Here is a 24,689-nt window from a genome sequence, read left to right on the forward strand (position 1 = left end):
TGAAAAATATAGATTATACTTATTTCCCTTTAACAGCAGGACACCTATTCTGGGGGTTGAATCAGGGGAATTTATGTGGAGAAGATATTGTATTCTCCTAACATTTGGTTGCTAAATTTTGATAGAGATTAATAGAATTTCTGATAGCAAAATTTCTCAGACCTGTCTCTAAACTTACCCTAATCTACCGGGTTGTTAATTAAAAATAGCAAGAGTTCACTGTGAGAGATCCAGGTAGAAAGTGCAAGCAGGTGCATGGAAAGTAAGGAGCAATTGAACATACTGTAAATGAAATAGGGTGATGAAGGGGTGCCTGGGTGGCTCAGTCGGTTAAGCATCTGACTTCAGCTCAGGTCATGATCTCACGGCTTGTGGGTTCGAGCCCCGCATCGGGCTCTGTGCTGATGGCTCAGAGCCTGGAGCTGCTTTGGATTCTGTGTCTCCCTGTCTCTGTCCTTCCCCCCCCCCCTCAAAATAAATAATGAAACATCAAAAAATATATTAAAAAATAGGATGATTAAATTTGGAGGTTAGGAATAATGGATTTTTTTGGCTCATTAATGAATTGATTTAACAATTACTGCTTCACACTCCTCACACTCCTTTTTTTCCCCCTTTCTCCATAAATGTACAGGCTGACTGTGTTGTTATTATTGGTGGGAAATCAAGGGATGCAGGAAAATGGATGGATGACACGTGTGACAGTAGGCGGGGCTACATATGCCAAACACTTCCTGGTAAGTTCTACCAAACCTCGCCTGCCCATGAGAGCTGGGGTTATTTAATATTTCTTATAAAATATTAAACCTTGAAAATATTAAAATTGAGAACCTTCTTCTCAATTTTACTGTGAACACTAGACTGCTCTAAAAACATAAAATTTTATTTAAAGAATAAATAAATTTATAATAAATAAATAAATAAATTTATTTAAAATTTATTTAAAGAATGGCACCTTGACAGGTTTGTTTCTCACCTCAATCCATGGATGCCCGTGACAGATGAAAAGGGTGGCGTTTTCTATAAACTATTCATGAGTGTGCCCCTTCATCCATCTGAAAAGTTTTATGCAGATTACACTTGGAGTTGGAACTTTCTCAAACTTCGTTAGAACTTTAGGGTATTTGCCTCCCTGTACCTTTTTAAAAATGTCACGGTAAGCATACCTCAGTCGTGCTTGCATAATTTGAGAACCATTGACACAGAATATCATATATGCCTCCTTGGTTCTATATTCTCTGCCTTTAAAAATGTAGATCTCGGGGTGCCTGGGTGGCTCAGTCGGTTAAGCATCCGACTTCGGCTCAGGTCATGATCTTGCGGTCTGTGAGTTCAAGCCCCGCGTCGGGCTCTGTGCTGACAGCTCAGAGCCTGGAGCCTGTTTCAGATTCTGTGTCTCCCTCTCTCTCTGCCCCTCCCCCATTCATGCTCTGTCTCTCTCTATCTCAAAAATAAATAAACGTTAAAAAAAAATTTAAAAAAATGTATATCTCAAGGTGCCTGGGTGGCTTACTTGGTTAAGTGGCTGACTCTTGGCTCTCAGGTCATGATTTCATGGTTCATGAGATTGAGCCCCATGTCAGGCTCTGCACTGAAAGCACACAGTCTGCTTGGGATTCTCTCTCCCTTTTTCTCTCCGTCCCACCGCTGCTCATGCTTGCTTACTCTCACGTGCGCTCTCTCTCTCATTCTCAAAATAAATAAAAGAAACTTTAAAAGAAACATAGATCTCTCTCTTTTTAAAGCTGTAATTTTTAAGGAATCTCTACACCGAACGTGGGGCTCAAACTCACACCCCCAAGATCAAGAGTTAATTCATTACGAACTGAGCCACCCAGGAGCCCCTAAAAATGTAGATATCTGCTTTGTGTGTCATTGTTTATCCTAGGAAGCCCTACTATCATTTAATGAAAATAAAACAGAAAATGTACATATGTACTGAGAATCAGGATGATGGTTGTATGCACTTTATGGCTGTTTCCAGTGAAACAAGAATACAATTATCTAGCTCCACAGAAAGAGGACCAACAATGCAAGGTGGTTGAGAGATGAGGGAGGGGATAGCATGGGCTGCTATCCTCCTAAGAACAATTCTTAGAGTTTGAATTAGAAGGTGTTTGTTCTCCTACATCAAATGGATTTTTCCACACTTTCTGGGGGATCAGGGAACTCAGACCAGCTCATGGCAATGAGTGAAAATCACTTAAGATATTTTCAGATGACTGGCAAGTACCGCGGGAATCCTAAGCGTTCATTAATTCAGGAGCTTTTCTCTCTCCGCTGTGTCTTATGGCACCAGAATCTTGGGCCACGAGAAATGCCAAACATGCGATCTGTGTCTGTGTGTCGAGGAAAGGAGGGACTGTCCTTCCAGGAGTGAATGACAGTTTACAAGCTTTTTAACAATCTTTTTCTTCTTATAAGCATCTGTGTGTCGAGGAAAGGAGGGACTGTCCTTCCAGGAGTGAATGACGGTTTACAAGCTTTTTAACAATCTTTTTCTTCTTCTTACAAGCATAAGTGATAGACTATTTGCCCCCAATAAAAACTTATTAAAAAATAGATAATATTTATAATCCTATTCACATATAGAGTCATGTTTTTATGCATATGTATATTAATATATATGAGCCAAAACCCACTGTTTTAAAAAACACATAGCACCTGTTCTTTGTTGACATTTAGAAAATGCAGAAAGGAAAAAAGAAGGGAAAAAAATTCCCCACAGTCCAACCACCTAAAAATAACCTCTCAATATTTTAGTTTTCCCCTATAATTGTTTTATGACTGTTTTCATAAGCAAGTTGGACAGATGAGCTGTTTCCTAGCTGCATACAGTCTGCCACGAAACGGTTTTTTTCAGCCTGCCCTCGAGCCTCATTTGCCACTTTTAGTGGTCCTACAATTTTCTGGTGCTGTGAAGACAAACCCAGACCTCCCCAAGTTGGGAAACCGTAAGATTGTTCAGTCTCTACTGGCTGTACCATTGGAGGGTGCTGGCCTGGGTCGCTTGGTTTAAGGATATTCTTTTACCAACACAAGGTGGCAGCAACAGCAGAAGAAAGGGGAAACTGCCCTTGATGATACAAAGTTGTCACCATACCAGGCGTAATCAAAAGAACGTTCGGCTTTTGTATAGCGACGGGACAAGACAGATGGTGGATTAGGTTGGTATACAGCGGAACACATCTGAGATTTAGCCAAGACAAAATTGGCAGGCAAGGACATCTAGAACCCTAGGCCAGGGGTTGACAAATTTTTGCTTTCTGGAAAGAGACAGATTGTAAATATTTTAGGCTGTAAATATACATTCTCTGTTGCTAGCATTCCGCCATGATATTGGGCAATCATAAACAACATGTAAACAAATGAACATAACTGCGTTCCAATAAAACTTTATTTGTGGATACAAATCTGAATTTCATATAATGTCTACATGTCACAAAATATTATTCTTCGATTTTTTTTTTTTTTAATTTGTCAGCCATTTAAAAATCATTCTTAGCTCCTGGGCTACAGAAACAGACAACAGGCTGACATTTGCTAACCTCTAACTCTAGGGCATCTGTTAAGGGACACAGAAAGAAGCTCTTTGGGGGGGGTCTATACAGTAAGTGGCACAAAGGATAGATTGGCCTACAACAGCAATTAGAAATCCATGCTGGGAAGGGCCCCTGGGTGGCTCTGTCAGTTAAGCATCTGACTCTCGATTTTGGCTTAGGTCGTTATCTCATGGTTCATAGGGTTGAGCCCTCTGTCCGGCTCTGTGCCTACAGCTCAGAGCCTGCTTGGGATTCTCCGTCTCCTTCTCTCTCTGCCTCTCTCCTGCTCTCTCCTTCTGTCTCAAAAATAAATAAACATTAAAAACAACAACAACATTTAGAAATCCATGCTGGAAGACTGAGGAAAAAGCTTCAGAAAGCCAGAGTGACTGTGGCTTAGAAGAACTCCAGCCACTGAGTCAGTTTGGTCAAGGCGTGGGGGTGCCTGGGTGAAGGGCGTAGGCAATCATCAGTGGGGATGAAGCATGATGGTGTGATAGGGGTTAAATGAACCCGGGACTAGTATCTGGCTTCGTGCCAGAATTTAAATCAGTCTCTTGAAGGTGCCTTACTAACAGGTGGAGCCAAATACACACAAATAGATGCAAATTCATGGATAGGGTGGGACAGATGGAGGAGGGGAAGGAAGACTGTTGGTGACCTTGAAATTTGACCAAGATGGTAAAGTAAAAATTAGTAATGACAGGACAATAGATAGGCTCTTTAATTTATGGGATTAAACTGTGTCATTTCTTCTGCTTAGATTCTACATATCGTTGAATTTACGAGCCTTTTTTTTTTTTTAATTTAGAAACTTGATTACATATCTATATTAATGATCTGGATGCAGTTTGGAAATTATTTAAGTTAACCAGGCATACTGATTAAAAATCAGAGCTTTGGTTTTTGGTGTGAAATGGCTTAGGAAATATTTTTAACACCTGATGGTTTGGATTGATGCTATTCTGATTGTTTTTATAATGGAATGAGATATGGTAGTAGATACAGTATATCATTGACACTCTAAATGATGCTTATTGGTAATGCTAATGAAAGATAATCTTTTTCTTCCAGACTCTTCCTTGCCTAGTTCTCCAACAACAATTCCAACAGATGGCTTTATTAAATATGGTGAAAGTAACTATTCACTCATGAAATTAAAGTTACAGTGGCAAGAGGCGGAAAATTATTGCAAGCTCCACACTTCCCTTATTGCTAGCATTCTGGACCCCTATAGTAATGCATTTGCATTTATGCAAATACAAAAAGTTAACGAACCCGTGTGGATCGCCCTGAACAGTAACTTGGTAAGATGCTGGAAACATGCGCAACTCGACACGATTTATAAATTGTGATGAAACAGGATTCTCTTTCTGTTCATTCTGCTGAGCACTCATTAAATGTAAGACACTGTGCTGGGCAATGTGAATGATACTAACATAAACTAGACCTCATCTTTTAAGGATCCAGTGCCTTCAGGGATCTAGCAAGCTAGTGATATATGTCAGAGATCAAATTAAATTTACATAACTTAGATTAACTTTCACACTGCTTTTGAATATTAAAATTAGATTCTGCAGCTCAACACTCTCAGGTATTAACTTATTTCTCTCTAGAGTGTCACAATTACAGCTCTACCATGGGAATCAAGAAAGCCGATCAGGGGCATGGTTCCTGGGTAATGAGGATACGTTTTATTTATTTATTTTTTTTGTGGCCAGTCATTCTAGAGTTGTGAGTCCTGAAGTTGTGAAGCTTCTGTCCCTGTGCGAAGAACGTCACTGCAGTCGTTTCTTTTATTCCATAATAGAAAAAGGCAGGTTGCCAGTGGCAGAGAATTGGGGTGGGGGACACAGAACTAAGAGTGGTGATGGAGTTGCTAAAATATTCCTAAAATGAGTCTTCCCTGATGCCCTCTGATGCATCCTTTTTTTTTAATGTTTATTTTTGAGAGAGAGAGAGAGAGAGAGAGAGAGAGAGAGAGAGAGAGATACAGAGTACAAGTGGGGGAGGGGCAGAGAGAGAGGGAGACATAGAATCTGAAGCAGGCTCCAGGCTCTGAGCCATCAGCACAGAGCCCGATGCGGAGCTCGAACCCACGAACTATGAGATCATGACCTGAGCCGAAGTCAGACGCTCACCCGACTGAGCCACCCAGGTGCCCCTGTGATCCGTCTATCTTCATCCATTTAGCTAGTCAACCAGCAAACTTCCTAGTAGAAGAAATAGAAATGTCAACACGTTACTAGGAGACAAAACCAGAATGTTAAAGAGGGGTATCTAACAGTGCTGCAAGAGAGAAAAGGGATCAGTCGAGTCAGGGGAGAGGGCCAAGCAGTTTTCTCTGAGAAAGCGGACTTTTTTGACGTGGCCTGGGACGGTGGAACATAAGGAAGGGAGTACCAGGAAGAGAGAAATGGACGGAAAGAGATAAAACTGGAAAGTAGGTTGGCGTCAGATTTTATAGATTTCCTAATGCTGTGCTACAGAGATCAAAATACACACTTCATGCGAAGAGTATTTCCTAAGTAGGGAAGTGAATACTTAAAAGTAAGTAGTTCCATGCTGATTTCTGTGAGTAAACTTAGGCAAGACATTTTTATGTCTGTGTTGACTCTGTTTTTTAGTAATTAATTTGCTTGTTAGTTCACTCATTCCCTTCTTACGCACAGGGTCACAATTCTTTCATGAGTTTAACATAAGGTTTTATTACTTTTAGAAAGATTAAGTAGCTTTTCCACTATACCGACATTTATAATGAAAACAGTACTATTATCTTCCTTACATCTATAGAATTAAGGACAACGTAAGCATTATTTGATTAAATGTGGTAGAATACTACAAAATTCCAACTTGAGGTAATACATGGTTTTGATTTTGTCATTAAATCTTTGGTAATTGGCTTGGGAAATTAAATAATGCAGTTAAAATGGGACCCATGGTTCGGTTTCAGAATTCATTTATTTCATTAATATTATATATCATCTGTTGTTAGACATTGCCTGTCAGATCTTTTAGACTGGTCAAAGGATATTATTGATAAGGACTGTTTTTGATGTGGTTAATTAATTTACATGTGATCATAAATTTTGTTCCACTAAATTCAGTAAGAAGTTAAGTGTGCAAGTTGAAAAGAACAATCTGCTTTTTAAAAAATACCCAGAAGTATCTGTTATAGTTGAAAGACCATCTTCCTGGAAAGCGTGGCACCTAGGCTCCTCTGTTATCTGTCGGATCTTGCCTAAGTCATTTGTCACGTGTGCTTTTTCAACAGCTGAACATTGAGGCGATTAGAAGAGATTAGTGTTTCTCTCCAAGGTCTACAAATTCAATGAAAATTACTTAGTTTTATTGTCATTTTAGTGTTGATGTAATAAATATTTTATTGGTCCTGAAGACAAAATTTGTATTTCACCCTGAAAACCTGCAAATAAAACGTTTCATAGAATAAGACATAGGTTTTTAAGTCAGTGTTTTTCAAATTAGCTTTCAAGGATGTATTTATGGGGAACTCCAAGAGTCCCTCTAAAAGAAAGGGCTCTCTCTACTGAATTGCAGTTGGTAGAAACGATTTATTACCAAATGTTGAAGATTGTCAAATCACAGTCTAAAATATACTTTTACTTCTCACTTGGTTCTTTCGGTCTTTTCTAAATGAAGCAAGACTGCACGTTAATTGTTGTTTTCGTCTTTGCAGACCAATAATGAGTACGCTTGGACTGATAAATGGAGGATGAGGTACACTAACTGGGCTGCTGATGAGCCCAGACTGAAATCAGCATGTGTTTACATGGATCTCGATGGCTCCTGGAAGACAGCATATTGCAATGAAAGTTTTTATTTTCTCTGCAAAAGATCGGATGGTAATTGAATACACAAAAACAATCAAGGGATTTGAAATTTCCTCAATAAGTGAATACACATGACTTTTGACATTATTAAACAGTAACGTCTCCTGGTTAACTTAATAAAATAATAAGGGGCACCTGGCTGGCTCAGTTGGCTAAGCAATGGCTCTTGGATGTGGCTCAGGTCATGATCCCAAGGCTTCATGGGTTCAAGCCCCGCATTGGGCTCTGCGCTGGCCGTGTGGAGCCTGCTTGGGATTCTCTGTCCCTCTCTCTCTCTCTCTCTCTTTTTGCCCCTCCCTGACTCTCGCTGTGTCTGTCTCTCTCAAAGTAAAGAAATAAACCTTAAAAAAATAGCTTTAAAGAACAAGATAATAAAACATCTTCCTTCACATAACAGAAGACTAACTTGATAATAAGCAAATATACATAGATCCAAATAAGGGGGACAGAAAATTTTCTTCATGGCTAGAGTTTATTTGCACTTTATAAACTTTTGAATTTTTATTTTTGAGATTATGTGATGTCAGATTTGTCAGGCAACTATGACTGGTTTTTATGTTGACAGCACATCTGTATCAATATAATTTTATCAGACTACATATCGATTAATAAGAGTCAGTGATACGAAGGTGATAATTTTCCTAAAATACAGTGAAGGGGGACTCCCTTTGCAAATTATTTTTTGATAACTTTTTTTAGGAACTTAACACCTTCGTAAATATTTATAGATCTGCATTCTTCATTGTGATGGCAATTGATTTCTATTCTACCAGAGTAGCGTCTACTGAAATACATTTAAAATGAAGAAAAGAAAAAGATACACTAAAAAGAACACCCAATAACAAAAATGGCAGATCCAAATGATTACCGTTAGAACTTTTTAAAAAAATGGTGATGGGTGATGAAATTTTCCTGAGCTGCTAATCTTTTATTCTACATAGTAGAGAAACCTCACGCTTCGCTTTGTTTTAAATGTCTTTTTATTAACAGAAATCCCTGCCACCGAACCTCCACAACTGCCTGGCAGGTGCCCAGAGTCTGAGCACACAGCATGGATTCCCTTCCATGGTCACTGCTACTATATCGAATCTTCATACACGAGAAACTGGGGCCAGGCTTCTCTGGAATGTCTCCGAATGGGTAGGTGCCACGTTTACTGTAAGAAAAATGTCATAATCACCTAGTCCGGATTACCATGTACTTAAAAACACTGTACATTAAAATCCTGTGGAATGTAAACACACCGGCTTATTCTTCTTGTTAATTTCTATTGTGACAGGATGGTCCACATCATGCGTCCCCAATGTAATTTATAACATTACAGCCTCAAAATTTTAAAGAATTACAGTAGAAAAACAATCATTTGCTGAATAAGTCTTTCTCACTTTCTGCCCTAGTAGTCTTTTGTTCTGTAGGGTTTTTTCTTAATGTATATTTATTTATTTATTTTGAGAAAGAGAGGGGAGGGGCAGACAGCTTAGCATGGAGGCCAATGCGGGGCTTGATCCCACAACCATGAGATGGTGACCTGAGCTGAAATCAAGCATCAGACGCTTAACTGACTGAGCTACCCAGGCGTCCTGCTCTAATATTCTAAATTGTTAGGATTGTCATTCTGAGTTATCTAGAGTGTCGTGCATTGCCTTCTGACCTCCATGGTTTCTGTTGAGAAATCACTGTCGATTCTCGGGAGGATCTCTTGTACATGATGAGTCACTTCTCTCTTGCTGATTTTAAGAATCTCTATCTTTTGACAGTTTCTCGGGGATGTGGATTTCCTTGCGGTTATCTTACTTGGAGCTCGGATAGATGTGGAGCTTGCTAGATGCATACGTTAATGTTTTTCATCAAATTTCAGATTTTTGGGGGCCATTATTCCTTCAAGTATTCTTTTTGCCCATTTCTCTTTATTTTCCTTCTTGTACATCCATTATGTATATTTTGATCTAATTGGTGACGTCCCACAAATTTCTGAGGCTCTGTAAATTTTTCTTATTTTTCCTCCATTATTCAGATGCGATAATTTCAACTTACGTATTTTCATGTTTTTGTGGTTACTTCTTTTGCTTAATCAAATCTGCTGTTAAGCTACTCTAGTGAATTTTTCCTTTCAATCATTATAATTTTCAACTCCAGAATTTTAAGAAATAATTTGTATCTCTCTCTTGATATCCTCTACTTAGTGAGACGTATCTCATACTCTTTTTTCATACTTTAGCCATGTTTTCCTTTAGTTCTTTAACATAGATGATTTGGTCTCTGGTAAGTCGAAGGTGTGACTTTCTCAGGAACAGTTGGTATTTACTCCTTGTCTTGCGTATGGGCCATACTTTCTTGTTTTTGTTTTTTTTTTTTTTTGCGTTTCCTGTGATGTTTTTTGTTGAAAATTAGACATTTTAAATAATATGATGTACAACTCTGGAAATAAGATTCTTTCCATTCCACAGAGTGTGTTGTTTTTGCTGGGTTTTTTTTTCTTGTTCAGTGATTTTCCTTAACTATTTTTGTAAAGTTTATATTCTTTTTCATGTGTCATCATGGTAGTTACTGCTTAGTTAGTTCAGGGGGTCAGCTAATGACAGCTTCCACACTCATACAATAGTTGACAACTCTGCCTTAGTGGGGCGCCTGGGTGGCTTATTTGGTTGAGCATCCGACTCTTGATTTTGGCTTGAGTCATGATCCCAGGGTCATGGGATGGACTCCTGTGTCACTCAGCATGAAACCTGCTAAGGATTTTCTCTCCCTCCGCCCCTCTCCCCAACTCAGCACACTCTGTCTCTAAAACAAACAAAAACCCCCAACAACTCTGCCTTAGTGCTCACTTCCTTCTTGCAGATCCTCAAGGTTAGCCAGAGTGAGAGCTTAGAAATCTCTCAGATTTTTTGTAAATATGCACATGTACACGCCCCAGTGCATGTCTGTGGCCTTGTCGATTCTCAAGAATGGATCAAAGCTTTTTGGAGCTCACTACAGACATCTTATTCCCATTTTTTCTTTTAAGCTTTTGTTGTTGTTGTTGTTGCTGCTGTTTTGTTATTCTTTTTTATTCAACTGTTATCCCTGCCTCAGGCACCTGTGATGTTAGATAATTGCATGAACAGCTTCAGAGACAAGACCGTTTACATTTGGAAGAGCTCTGAATTGGGGCAAATAAAGCCAAAGCTTTGCAACTCAGACTTTCCAGGGAACTGTCAGAGAGATAAAATAATGGAAATTCTTTGAAGTGGGACTTCGCAAGAGCTCCACCGCCATTCTGATTATTCTAGTGGTTTCTAGGCTGTTAGTTTTCACTGTGATTTGGGAGCTGTCGTTTTTAAGGTAAACAGAGAGCTGAGGGTAATGCAGTGAAATTAGAGCAAGTTAAAACATCATGAAGCTCACTCTTAACACAAAAACTGAATTTTTTAAGATAAGTATCGCTGGATTGTTACATGCTGTTTATTAATCTTTAGGGTTCCAAAATTTGTCAGTGTTCTTACTGCTTTTGTAGAGGATTGCCGTGGATACTTACTGTCTGTCTCTCTCTCTCTCTCTCTCTCTCTCTCTCAAAAATTAAGTGTTTAAAAATAAATACATACATACATAAATACATAAATAATGAGATTTTAAAATTGCAATGAAGATGGAGAAAGTTTGTTTCCAATTTTAGAGGACTGCGTTTTCCTGTAAATAAAATGAATGACTTTCACTTACCAAAATATGTCATCAATATTTCGAAATGGTTATCATCCCTGAAATATATTAAACCATGGAATATGTGACTGTGAAATAAAAACACTAATCAAGGGGATAATCCAGGACCCAGTAACATGGGATGCAGGCACACGGCTAAGTGTAGGTTTTTGAGATCCAGAAGGCCTGGATCATGCCATGACCCTACCCTCTCCTATCTTCGGGATCTTGACAAATTACTTACCTTCTGTACTTTTGGTTCCTTATCTATAAAGAGGGGGTAGTGCTCATTTGATACGGTTGTTGTAAAAGTTTAGGGAGATCATACTGGTAAAGCACAAAGCAAAATGTCTGGCATGGAGTACTTAAAATATATTAGTGGTTATTATTAGAAAGCTATAGTATTTTACTATAAACTCTAATGCTGACGCTGAATCAACCCTAATGTAGTGTAAGGTGTTGGTGCCATAGTAATCTAACCAGTCTGTCAGTTTCCTATCTCATTTTACTTTCTACGATCCCATACCTAGAGGATCACTACTCTAGGGCACTGCATCATTCTGCTGCCTGAAAAAAAACCCAAGTGTTCTTTATCACTACCCTAAATACCAATCTCTTGCCATCTGCAGTGAGGCCCAACCCAAGTCTTTTTTCACCTGTGGGTCAGATTAGTCCGGCCAAAAGGAGCCATCTATTAGCACTCTAGGCTCCTCGCAGTAGATAAATCTATCCATCCATCTATCCTTTGTCTAACTCCTCTCACCACAAACCAAACATGGGAGAGTCCGTGTATCTGTGCGCCATGTTCCTGAGTAAGCACTATGCTTCCCTCCCTGTCTTTTCTCTTATTCCTTCTCTTCTTGGAATGATTTTCTATTCTTTCTACTTGAAATCCTATGCTTCTTACAGCTTGAATTCTATTTTTCCATGTTCCCCTTTGGTTGTTTCACCTAAAACAAGTCTTCGGTTTGACATGTCAGTTACATATCGTACTTATTTTCTCTTCTAATGCATCCGTCTATCTGTCTATAATGTCTCCTGAACCATAACCTTGTTGAGACACACTCTATGAAAACCTGAACAGACATTTTTTCCAAAGAAGACATGCAGATGGCCAGCAACACATGAAAAGATGCTCAACGGCACTCATCATTGTGGAAATAAAAATCAAAACCATAATGGCATGGCAAATGGCCAAAACCTGTCAGAATGACCAAAATCAAAAAGAAAAGAAATAACAAGTGTTGGCAAAGATGTAGAGGAAAAGGAACCTGCACGTGCCGTTGGTGGGAATGCAAATAGCTACAGCCACTATGGAAAACAGTATGGAGATTCCTTAAAAAATTAAAAATAGAAGTGCCATATCAGCCAATAATTCCACTATTGGGTATTTACCCAGGGAAAACAAAAACACTACCTCAAAAAGATATATGCACCCTTATGTTATTTGCAGCATTATTTATAATAATCAAGATGTGGAAGTGTCCAGTAGATGAGTGGATAAGGAGAATGTGGTACACACACACACACACACATACACACACACACAGTGGAATATTTCACAGCCATAAGAAGGATGAGATTGTGCTTTTTTTGAGACATGAATGGACCTAGAGGGCATTTTGCCAAGTGAAATAATTTAAAGAAAGATAAATACCATATTATCCTATGTAGAAATGGGATAAAAAAAAAAAGAATAAGTAAACAAATAGCAGAATCAGAATTATCAATACAGAGAACAAACTGATGGCTGCCAGAGGGGAGGGAGGTAGAAGGTTGGGCAAAATGGGCGAAGGAGAGAGAGAGAAAGAGAGAGAGAGAGAGATACAGGCCTCCAGTTATGGACTAACAGCAGACAGACGTGACTGACAAAGAGTAAAATCAATAAGATTAGGCATTGGTGTTAGAAAGGGTGGAAGCCAAGAGTGATTCTCAGGTTCAGGCTCGAGCAAATGGGAAGATGATGACGCTACGTACCGACATGGAAACAGTTAAGGAGGAATAAGATTTCTAGGCAAGGATTTTATGAGTTTTGTTTTGCACACGTTGAGCTTGATGTGCCCCTGAAACATTAAAGCAGAGTTTTCAAAAAAAGAGAAAAGACGCATTGTCTTACTCATCTTCTCATGTCCTTCAGCAACTCATTCGGTGTTTGTAACGCACATGATGCTTAAACCATCATATTTGCAGAATGGAAACTGAAATTCTTAGAAGTCAAATGTCTGTTCTTTGAAATTCTGTCCCTTAAGTGGAGAAGTCGGGGTGATTTTTATTACTTCTAAGATCAATACTGTCATTACAAAAATATTTTAACTGCTTATCTATAGTTCCATCATTGTGTGTGTGTGTGTGTTTCTACGTTGCAGGCTCTTCTTTGGTTTCCATTGAAAGTGCTGCTGAGTCAAGTTTTCTGTCATATCGAGTTGAGCCACTTCAAAGCAAAACCAATTTTTGGATAGGATTGTTCAGAAATGTCGAAGGTAATTTTTGCGGCATGATAATCACAGATATTTCACGGTGGTGTTTGCAAAACAAGTTTTCAGCTCCAGAAAGTCTTGCCTTAAATAATGATTAATTGGTGAAGAATTTGAAAATTCAAACTCATATTTTCACTTATGATAAGAACTGAAATTTTAAATGACTCACGTATTATGTATGCTATCTTGGAAGCTGCCAATTAATAGAGTGTTTTCTGTAGCTAAGTTGATTTAAGAAGCTTTAAAAAGCATTTTCTATCTTCAGAAAAAAATTAGGGGAGGATAAGTATACGTATTTGTACTAATTAGGAATAAATGTTCAACGAAAGCTGTATAAGAGACATATTCTTTTCAGGTTTTTTTCCCTATAATAATTGGTCATTATAATCTTGCAAACTAAAAGTCTGGTTGTAAACAACTATTGATTATAGTTTAAAATAATATGTGTAGAAATTTTGCACGAATAGGTAGAATTTATTTTAAGATGGGTGATTTGGGGGGCTGCATAAGTGACCCAGTTGGTTAAGCGTCTGACTTTTGATCTCAGCTCAGGTCTTGATCTCAGGGTTGTGAGTTCAAGCCCCGGGTTGCACTCCCTGCATTGAAGCCTATTCGAAAAAAACAACAAAAAAAACCCAAAGGTGATTTTTAACTTCTGTTTTTATTGACTTAATTTGACAACCAGGAATGTGGATGTGGATAAACAACAATCCAGTTTCCTTTGTCAACTGGAACACAGGAGATCCTTCTGGTGAACGAAATGATTGTGTAGCTTTATCCGCAGCTTCTGGATTTTGGAATAATATTCACTGTTCTTCCTACAAGGGGTATATTTGTAAAAGACCAAAAAGTAAGTAAGAATGTTCCTTGTGGCCCATATGTTCACAGGCCATCATTTCTTTTAAATGTCAAGATGTCATGTGTGGGATTATAATGTGATTTTACGTCCCTTGCAAGCCCTACCCCAGTGTAAGTGAAAAACCCACTCTGCCCTGGTGCTCAGCTATCCGCAGCTCTGAGTGAGCAGAGAGTAGCTTGCTCAGCTGACATAATGATGTTGGTATATCAGTGCATTTCTAATGGGACACCCACACAGAGGGACTGTCAAGTTGTAAGCGGTTTGGAGAGCCAGTTGACAAAGTCATCCCCACCAAGGGGATGGGGTCAAAGTTCCAGAGAGTTCTCAGAATTTGTTATAGAATGAATCGTGGAAGACCGATGAAATCTCCTTCTGAGATTAAGTGGCAGACCCTGTGAAGACACGGTTTGGGGGAATTAATGGTGTGATATGCCCACGACGTGGTACTACCTAAACTTTAATATTTTCACGCCAGTCCACTTTATATAACATCCTTCCGAAGAGATAAAATTAATTAGGGAATCTATTTAAATAAATGAATTAGGTAAATTAACACTCTCTCCCCAATAGATCTTGTTATTTTGGAATTAGGTAGTTCCTCAGTCTTTTAAAACTCTGTTCTGAGACACCACACTCTTTGGTGCAGTGTTGAAATCTTAGTTTACTTTTCATTCCAACACGCCGTGTGGTACCTTAGGCTTCAGTGGGCCAATTTCAAAAGATCTAGCCAAGAATACATGATTATTGGATAGACTGGATAGATTTTGAGGGTCAGTATCAGTGGCTCAAATGCAACTCACTGGATTGTATTTTCAGCGATTTCCATTGTATTCAAACTCTCCCTACAGCTGTAGGATGCTGATATAGTATGTATATAGATAGATAGATAGATAGATAGATAGATACATACATACATACATACATATGTATATACATACATTCATACCCATAAGTCTTGTAGCCTCTATCATCTGTCCTATATCGTATATCGTATATATATTGTATCCTATCTATACATACATGTATCTATACGATACATCTATATTGTATCCTATCATATCGCATCATATCATATCACCATGAACAAAATATGGAGGACTCCATGTATCTGTGAGCCAAATAATACTCATTATCTACATGCAATTATTATGGGTTTTTATAAGTATTTAATTGATTTCTTATTTCACAAACAGTTGTTGATGCTGAACCTACTCATGCATTAATTACCACAAAAGGTAAGACCATTCATTATGAAATTTTAAGATCTGTATTAGTAATGTATTAATACAGTTTGCTTGTTTTAACAACCATGATAATCCCTTCCCCCCCCCCCCCCCCCCCCCCCGTACTCTCAGTAGAATTGCTTGGGGTTATATTAACCTTTGTCATTATGTCATCAGCCTTCCTTGAACGATGCTCTAGAAAAGCAGGCCTTGGAGTCAGGTCGGGGTTTTTACCATAGATATTATTGAAGACATTGCTGTGTTGCAGAGTTACCTTTTGGAACCCATGGGGGAAATTTCTCTCGAATCTTTGTGGGTTTTTTTTTTTCATTTTTTTTTAAAGCAACCTTTTAAATTTTAAGTTTATAGACAACCTGAACATTAAGGTTCTTTACAATTTTATAGACAACTGATTTATTTCGCTTATTGTGTTAGCAGCTAAAAAAAACTCAAAGTGAGATTTAGGGTTTGCCTGCCACCTCCTTATTAACCTTACGGGTGCTATTTGTTTAATTATACTCATGATTTCAAATTTCCACTATTCTGATTTTCTCTTTTCCCTATTTTTTCTTGCTTTTTAAATGTTTATTAATTTTTTTAATGTTTATTTATTTTTGAGAGAGAGAGACAGACAGACAGAGCATGAGCAGGGGAGGGGCAGAGAGAGAGGGAGACACAGAATCCGAAGCAGGCTCCAGGCTCTGAGCAGTCAGCACAGAGCCTGATGCGGGGCTCGAACTCACAAACCGTGAGATCATGACCTGAGCCGAAGTCGGATGCTCAACCGACTGAGCCACCCAGGTGCCCCTTTTCTTGCTTTTTAAAAATCATCATTATTATTGCTAGTCTATGTATCTTCGTATGATGTATTTGTCATCAGCCTTCAGTTATTTTCAAACAGCGATAAATATTTTAAAACGTTGATTAACTAAGAGATGAAATATCCTTGCAACCGAATACTAATATTAACGTTTAAAATAATCCTTCATGTTACCTGGACTCCTGTGTTCATGTCCTGCATTTCTCTTTGACAGATGTCAAAGAACATTTGAAATGAAAGAATATATATTCTTTGTTTAGTTTTTCCAAAAAGAAAGTTGTATTATTCTTCATAGCATTCTACCTTTGGCCTCCCTCCATCTTTATCCTGATGAGTTTGTTTATTTCCAGCTGACCCCAGGAAGATGGACCCTTCCAAACCAGCTTCTAACATGGCAGGAGTCGTGGTCATTGTGGTCCTCCTGATCGTAACAGGTGCTGGCCTCGCTGCGTATTTCTTTTACAAGAAGAGACGTGTGCACTTACCTCAAGAGAACACTTTTGAAAACACTCTCTATTTTAACAGTAGGTTGAGTCCAGGAACTAGCGATACAAAAGATCTCGTGGGCAACATCGAACAGAACGAACATGCAGGCATCTAGTCTCATAATGTGATTTTGATATATTTGAATTTCATAACATTATACTAAAATGTTAAGGTTCTTTAATTCAATGTGATTGTCTCCTTTACAATTAGTACTGTATTGCACTGGCCTGTCCTTTTCCTTTGCCTAATTGAAGAAATAATCGCTCATTTTCTAGTCTGGCAAGGTATCTTCATGAAAGAGAGGTAATGATATTGATGACCACTTCTAAAAATATGTTAGGTGAACACACAACACCATAATGCCAACACATTTAAGCCTCACTTGTGTGTCGGTAGTGTCGACTGCCTGTGACAGAGTGATTAGAAGAACCCCAAACATCTAAGCTTCCTAAAATAGTTTAAGGTGCTCCCAAAGAAATGTTACCTATTGAATTATAATTCAGTAATTAGAAAACCATTTTGAAAATCAAGTACCCGTAACTTGTTCTTTGTTGTTTCAGGTAGCATAAAAATTTAGTCACAAATCCTTTCAGGATTTCCAATCCTGACTTTTACATCAGTTATTTAGAATTGCATTTGTACATGTGCAGAAAGAATGAGGCAGCTGAGAACCTGTTTTCCCCTAGCAGGGTTTTCAAGGCTGAATATTGCAAATGTGTTCTTTGTCCTGTTATATGTATATCAGGAATGCAAAGATGTGAAATAAAAATGTAAATTTGCATAACTGGGTGTACTTAGATAATGTGAAATAAACATCAAAGACAAGGTCTATTTATAATATATTTGTGTTTTGGTGATCTTGGTAAATGTAAATTTTCTTTTAAGTGTGACTTATTTATCTATTTTCTTTATACTGGTCTTTCCTCTGAAAATAAACAATTTATTACTAGATAAATTCTTTAAACTAGACCCTCCATCTGTTTGGAAAAGATGTGTTGCTAAAGCATTATGTACAAAATGAATTTTTTCTCATGGTGACTTACATAATTTCCCCAGATCTTCATCTATAACATTGATGCCACTCAGAATTCCACAACCAAAGGCACTGTTACTGAGAATCAGATCTCTAAATATCTTTTTGTCACTTTAATAATTCCTTTTTGCTTTTAAAAATTTTACCTTAGGGTCACCTGGGTAGCTCAGCTGGTTGAGCATCCAACTCTTGATTGCAGCTCCTGTCATGATCCCAGGGTCATTGGATCGAGCCCCATGTCAGGCTCTATGCTGAGTATGGAGCCTCCTTGGGATTCTCAATCTCTCTCTCTCTCTCTCTCCCTCCCCCCCCCATCTGCCCCTTCCTGGCTCACACACACACACACTCTCTCTCTCTCTCTCTCTCTCTCTCTCTCAAAAAGGAAAAAAGAAGAAAAGAAAAGAAAAGAAAAGAAAAGAAAAGAAAAGAAAAGAAAAGAAAAAATTTTTTCCTAAATAAAGCTTCACATACATGGTGTAATACCTGGAGGTTTTGCATCTCACACAGGGACTACACTATCAGCCCATCCTTGCCTTTCTCAAGGGACTGCTCAACGGGCGGGAGCTCCTTACCTGGGGTCTCTGGATGGGACTCCTTGGATGCCATTAAGGGGTCTATGAACGTCCAAAAAATTGCAGGCAAAACATTGTACCAATTTGTGTTTGTGCCTTCTTTTTTTTTTTTTTTTTTTCTGGGAAGAAAATAGATTTTCAGGTAAGTCTGTGTTCAAAAAAGATTAAGAAGCAGAACACTGGGTAGGGACAGGATGGACTTTCTAATACCCCAACTTAGATGAGTAACAGGTGGAAAGAAATAGGAAGTGAGAGGGAGGCAATTGTGGAAAAGGTTGCTGAGCACAAACAATTCCCTTTGATCCCTGAAACACGAGAAAACAAATTGCTTTTCCTTTCTTGTGAGAATGAACCATATTCAGTTTGAAGAAGTTCTAATGGAGATGATGGCTGTAGTGTCACAGCTGTGTGTAGTGAACTGTACTACAGAAATGCCTTTCCTAATATATGTGTATATATATATATATATATATATAGTACATATATAAGCTATATATGTTAGTACATATATATATATATACGTACATATATAAGCTATATATGTTAGTGTGTGTATATATTAGTATATATATTAGGAATGCTATATATATTCCCCTAACATATAATATATATTCTCTATATATAATGCTCTGTATAGAAATGCTATATATATTTCTAATATATATACTAATATATTCCTAATATATATACTACATATTCTCTCTTTATATATATCCCTTTCCTAATGCACATATTTGTATCTCTCAAGATACAAGAGAGCATTAGAAATGTTGAATAAGGAGGAATACCTAAGTGAGCATGATTTAAAAATTGTTGACACAAGTCCTTTTCATTATAACTGAGAGCTGCATCTTCACAGAAAACATTTTGGGCTTCAAACATGTATCTCAGACTTAAATGTCTTACCTTTGCAAGAAATATTCCATAGTTGGCAGAGTGCTGAGCCTTATACGTCCCACTCACATTATCCCCTCAAACATAAATTGTTAGGTCATTTGTATCTACGCATGTATCCAAACACAATACTAAACTATCAAGGGTATTTTGGGGGTGGGGGAGAGAAATATAGGGGGGAGAAGAGTAGTTGTATGCAGTTTTGGTTTTGATTATTATAGTTGAGCTGTGCGTCTTAACCAGAAATTCTATCTGGCGGTAAATGGTTAAGTGTTCTCCTCGATGGCTTTGCACTTGCTTCAGGTTTGCATCAGCATCCAGCAGGTGGAAGATCCTTAAGGATATTGTTTTTCCCCAGTTGAGCTCATACCATGTGAATAGTCTGTAACTTGAACTCTAAAACTAAAGCTGAGATTTGTAGACACCAGGAGACTTTTAATTCACTTTTCCGTATTCCCTAGTGCATCTGTCTGAATATCTGCCCGTTCATCTGGCAGATATTTCTGGAGCATCTATTACATGCGCTAGGCATTGAGCTAACTCCTGGAGATTCAGATCTGGGTCAGGACCAGTGCCTGTTCACAAACGGAGGTGTAGACACAGATCATTTTACAGCGATGTGGGAATGTGCTAGTAGAAATACGCCTAAGATACTTTTTCAGCTTTATTGAGGTATAGTTGACATATAACATTGTGTAAGTTTAAGATGTACACCATAATAACTTGATATATGTACATATTGCAAAATGATGACTTCAAGGTTAGGTAGCACATCCAGCCCCTCACATAATGACAATTTGAAATACACCGAAGATATTAATGGAACAGTGACGGACACAGACGTGGTTTCAGCAGTGTGACAGCCAGGTTTCGTGGGCCTGAGGAGTTACCTTGGGTGGGGAGGGGCACTTCTGAAGAAAAATAATACAAAAAAGTAGTACAAAAGGGAAAAATCATTCAAAATGAGAAAAGAAGTCATGAGAAATTACAAATTTTTAAAAGTCGGCACGTACAACGAACATCATAAATTCAGGATAATTGTACTTTAGTTTTAATAATTAACTGCTGATCTACTTTGTGTTTGTTTTCTAGGATCTACCCCGAGAAAGTACTACAGACTGGTAGTTTAAACAGTGGAAGTTTGTTTTCTTTCAGAGTTCCTACAGCTTACAGTTCTGGATGCAGGAAGTCCAAGTTCACAGTCCTGGTGGGGTGGTTTTCTCTGATGCCTCTCTCTCTGGCTTGCAGATGGCTGGCCCTCTACGTGCAGGAGTCCCTGCTGTTTCTATGTGCGTCCTACCTCTTCTTATAAAGATACCAGCTACATTGGACTAGGTCACACCTTAAATACCTTATTTTAAAAAAATTGTTTTTAATGTTTATTTGAGAGAGAGAGACAGAGTGTGAGCGAGGGAGGGTCAGAGAGAGAGGGAGACACAGAATCCAGACTCTGAGTTGTTCAGCAGAGCCTGAAGCCGGGCTTGAACCGACCAACCACAGGATCCAGACCTGAGCTGAAGTTGGATGCTTAACTGACTGGGCCACCCAGGCGCCCCAATAAAGACATTATTTTTAACTTCATACCCTCCTTAAAGATCCTATCTCCAAATACAGTCATATTTTGAGGTCTTAGGGGTTAAGGCTTCAACATTTGAATTTGGTGGGGGTAGTGGGGACTTATTTTAGCCTATAACATTTTTTTTTATTGTCCATTGTATTTTTCAGGGTTTTCCAGAGAAACGGAGCCAATAGGATATTCCTGTCTGTCTATCTATATATCTATCTATCTATCCATCTGTCACCTATCTATCTACTTAACTATCATCTATCTAAATGGAGAAAGTTTAAGGAAAAATGGCTCATGCAGTCGTGGAGGCCTGGTAAGTCCAAAATGTACTGGATAGGCCAGCAGGCTGAAGACCCAGGGAAGAGTTGCAGTCTGAGTCCAAAGGCAGTCTGCTGGCAGAATTCTTCTCATTCAAGGAAGGTCAGTCTATGTTCTATTAAGGCCTTCAACTGATTAGACAAGCCTCACCCACACTAGGGAGGGTAATCTGCTTTACTTAAAGTCCACTGATTTCAATGTTAATCTCATTCAAAACTCCTTCATAGGAACATCCAGAGTAATGCTTGAGCAGGGCACCATGGCCCAGCCAAATGGACACATGAAATTAACCATCACACCCCTTTATATGGCAATGGTTTTGTGATATTTTTTATGTAAGGAATAGAAAGATAATAGAAGATAAGTCTTCAGCATGATAGATCAGAATTTAAAAGAATGATAGTTTTAAGAGGTTTCTTTATATAACTTGTTGATAATATAGTATAAACTTCAGGGTTATAGTCGAATATGGGAAAACCTCTGGAATTTCATTTATATTCAAGCACTAATACTTCAGGGCATTTATTTTGTGTGTGTGTGTGTGTGTGTGTGTGTGTGCACAAGTAGTCATAAATACCTTTGAATCTGATGATAATCACTAATCAGTTTGTTGACATTTTTTATAATGGCATATTATGAAGGTTTGGGGAGGTTGGTATTTTGTGTCAAATCAGCTAAAAATTTAAATCTTTTTCTAATATGCTCATATGATTCAGTTCTCTTCATTCTCTTCATTAACTAAATTACCATATAACCTAAGAGTCTCTTCAGTACTTCAACCTGACATTAGTCTCTTCCTGTTAATAAATTATTGCTTTGGGAATAATCAGAAAATGTTCTTGCTCATATTTCCATCCTGATGTCAGAATAATTTCTACTGGTTTTATTTTGAAATTTTCAAACTTCTCGATTTCAATTTTCTATTGGTTGATTCTTCTTTTTTTTTTTTTAACGTTTATTTATTTTTGAGACAGAGAGAGACAGAGCATGAACAGGGGAGGGGCAGAGAGAGGGGGAGACACAGAATCTGAAACAGGCTCCAGGCTCTGAGCTGTCAGCACAGAGCCCGACGCGGGGCTCGAACCCACGGACTGCGAGATCGTGACCTGAGCCGAAGTCGGCCGCTTAACCGACTGAGCCACCCAGGCGCCCCTCTATTGGTTGATTCTTTGCTTTGTTTCATGTTTCCATTCGTTTGACTTTCATTCTATTCTAATCCTTTAACAAATTTTAAAACGACAAGGTAAGGTATATTTTCTATACATGCAAATGTGCAGTCTGCCAGTACCTACAGAAGAATTTCTCGATTGCTTTGAGAATATTCCAGAAGTGTGTTTCCAAGTTACAGGTAACATAGTATACTGGATAGAGCTGTGTACCACATTCCTGGCAAAAGAAGAGAAAAAAAGGAAAGCCGCAGAGTGCTTTCTTTCATATTGTACATGCTGCATTATTTTAGTTTTGATCTGGCTTTGATGAGAAATGAAATTCTACTTCAATTTTTTGCCCTGTGGTAATTGTAGGAATTTCTGCAGACTGGTTTCTGGTTTCAAATATTTCAAACATTGTTTCTCCTCTAAATCCACTGAATTGGGTCCTGGGTACACCAGGCCATGCTCACGCTGCTGAATGAGTTCTGGTTTCCAACCTTCCAGGCAAGGCAAGGTGACTGGGCACAGTGGATGGTGGGTCCGTTCCTAGAAGCCGTTTGTGAGGCGGCTGTTTGACGCGGCGGCCTCACTGGTTACAGTACTCAGTGAATCAAACATGGATCTAGCTGCTCTGTGAAGGGATTTTGTAGAAGTCATTAAAGTCCCTAATCGGGTGACTTGCAGTTGTACGGGCCTGACTCAATCAGTTAAATGGTCTCAAAATTGGACTTAGGCTTTCCCCGGGGTAGGATGTGGGCGCAAACTCCTGCTTTTAGAAAACAGCTTTGGCCCATGAGGTTCCAGCTCGCTCCTGTCCTTCCCTTACTGATGGCCTGCCCTGTGGCCTTCACACTTGCTTAGCCAGTCTGCTGCAGTTACATAAGCCAATTCTTCTGTCTCTGTAGATGTTTCCCTATCTTCTATCTATCCATCCATCCATCCGTCCGTCCATTATCTCTTATCTTAACGTTTCCCACTGGCTGTCTTTCTTTGGCTGAACCCTGACTGATACACCATTTCTATACTGACAACCACATAAATATATTATTCCATTAAACCAACCAAATGTGTCTCAAACTCAAGGTCCCTTTACCCTGATTCCCCCAAATGCCCATGGTCACTCCCACACTCCGGGACACAAGACAAGAGGTCATTGGAAGTGTAGTTGAAGTGGAGAGTCTGAAATAATTAGGGTTAGAATATCTTACTTCTACACATCTTATTTTAGAAACACAACCTCAGTGTGAAAATGCTGCTAGGGCCTGGTCCACTGGCGTGGCAGGGAACCATGCCAGTGAGGGCCCCCAAACTTAGGCTTCATTTGAAAACCTCACTAGAGAACCCATTCTGAATGTCAGGAGTAGTTTCTGAGAGAGGTGTCACCGGACTGGAGACCTGAACGCAATCTGGTAAGACGAGAAAAAAGAGCAGGGACGCATGGGTGGCTCAGTTTGGTTAAGCATCCAGCTCTTGATTTCAGCTCAAGTCACGATCTCGGGGTCGTCAGATGGAGCCCTGGGTTGGGGTGCACACTGGGTGTGAAGCCTACTTAAGATCCTCCCTCTCTCCCTTCGCCCCTCCCCTGGGTAAGCACATGCGGATGCCCTCTTCCTCTCTCTCTCAAAAAAAACCCAAAAAGATGAGAAAAAAGCATCTCAGCAGGGAGGGGGGAAGGTCGGAACAGATGGCAGACAGAGGAAAACTTGAGCAAAACCACTGAGATGAGAAACCACTGGTCGCAGATACGGAGTAAAGCGGGATGAATGTGAGAAGGAACTAGAATTTAGGGATCATGCCCTCAAATACTCACAGCAGGCAGTCTTCTGGCTGGTCCTCGCCTTACTTCATGTGCATTCACAGCCCCTTGATGTGTCAGGCTCGGCCCAGGTGACCTAACCAAGGGGACAACACGTCTTACTCGTTCGTTGCCTAAACACACATAATCAAAGCTGCGTAGGTAACGTGGCCTAACTTAAGGAGGTCCTCAGAAATGACACTCCCTCTTACTCAGAGTTACTGTCGTAGACTCAGGAAGAATTAGGCTTACAGACTCGTGGAGACTTAGATAACTCGGGGAGGCCTGGAAGAGTTGGCTTGTTTCCATAACAAGACTGGAGGTGGAAAATCCTGCCTTAGTTTAGAAACGCTTGAATTGTGAGGAATGTAAGTCACCTATATTAGCGAGCATTTATTTTCCGCTGGTGTCTTAGGGAAAACCTAC

The 24,689-nt window shown here is 39.0% G+C and overlaps 1 protein-coding gene across 1 annotated transcript in view; it reads left to right on the top strand.

The window, feature by feature from the left end:
* Positions 1 to 17,781, top strand: part of MRC1 (mannose receptor C-type 1) — a 98,027-nt gene extending 80,246 nt beyond the window's left edge. The window contains exons 23-30 of the mRNA XM_049626864.1: positions 635 to 737; positions 4,617 to 4,849; positions 7,240 to 7,405; positions 8,384 to 8,533; positions 13,435 to 13,548; positions 14,231 to 14,395; positions 15,598 to 15,639; positions 16,798 to 17,781. Of these exons, the coding sequence (XP_049482821.1) occupies positions 635 to 737; positions 4,617 to 4,849; positions 7,240 to 7,405; positions 8,384 to 8,533; positions 13,435 to 13,548; positions 14,231 to 14,395; positions 15,598 to 15,639; positions 16,798 to 17,048 (1,224 nt within the window). The 3' untranslated portion in view covers positions 17,049 to 17,781. The remainder of the gene's footprint in view (positions 1 to 634; positions 738 to 4,616; positions 4,850 to 7,239; positions 7,406 to 8,383; positions 8,534 to 13,434; positions 13,549 to 14,230; positions 14,396 to 15,597; positions 15,640 to 16,797) is intronic.
* Positions 17,782 to 24,689: the final 6,908 nt, after the last annotated feature.

The sequence above is a fragment of the Panthera uncia genome, chromosome B4 (genome assembly GCF_023721935.1).
Source record: "Panthera uncia isolate 11264 chromosome B4, Puncia_PCG_1.0, whole genome shotgun sequence".
Taxonomy (NCBI): domain Eukaryota; kingdom Metazoa; phylum Chordata; class Mammalia; order Carnivora; family Felidae; genus Panthera; species Panthera uncia.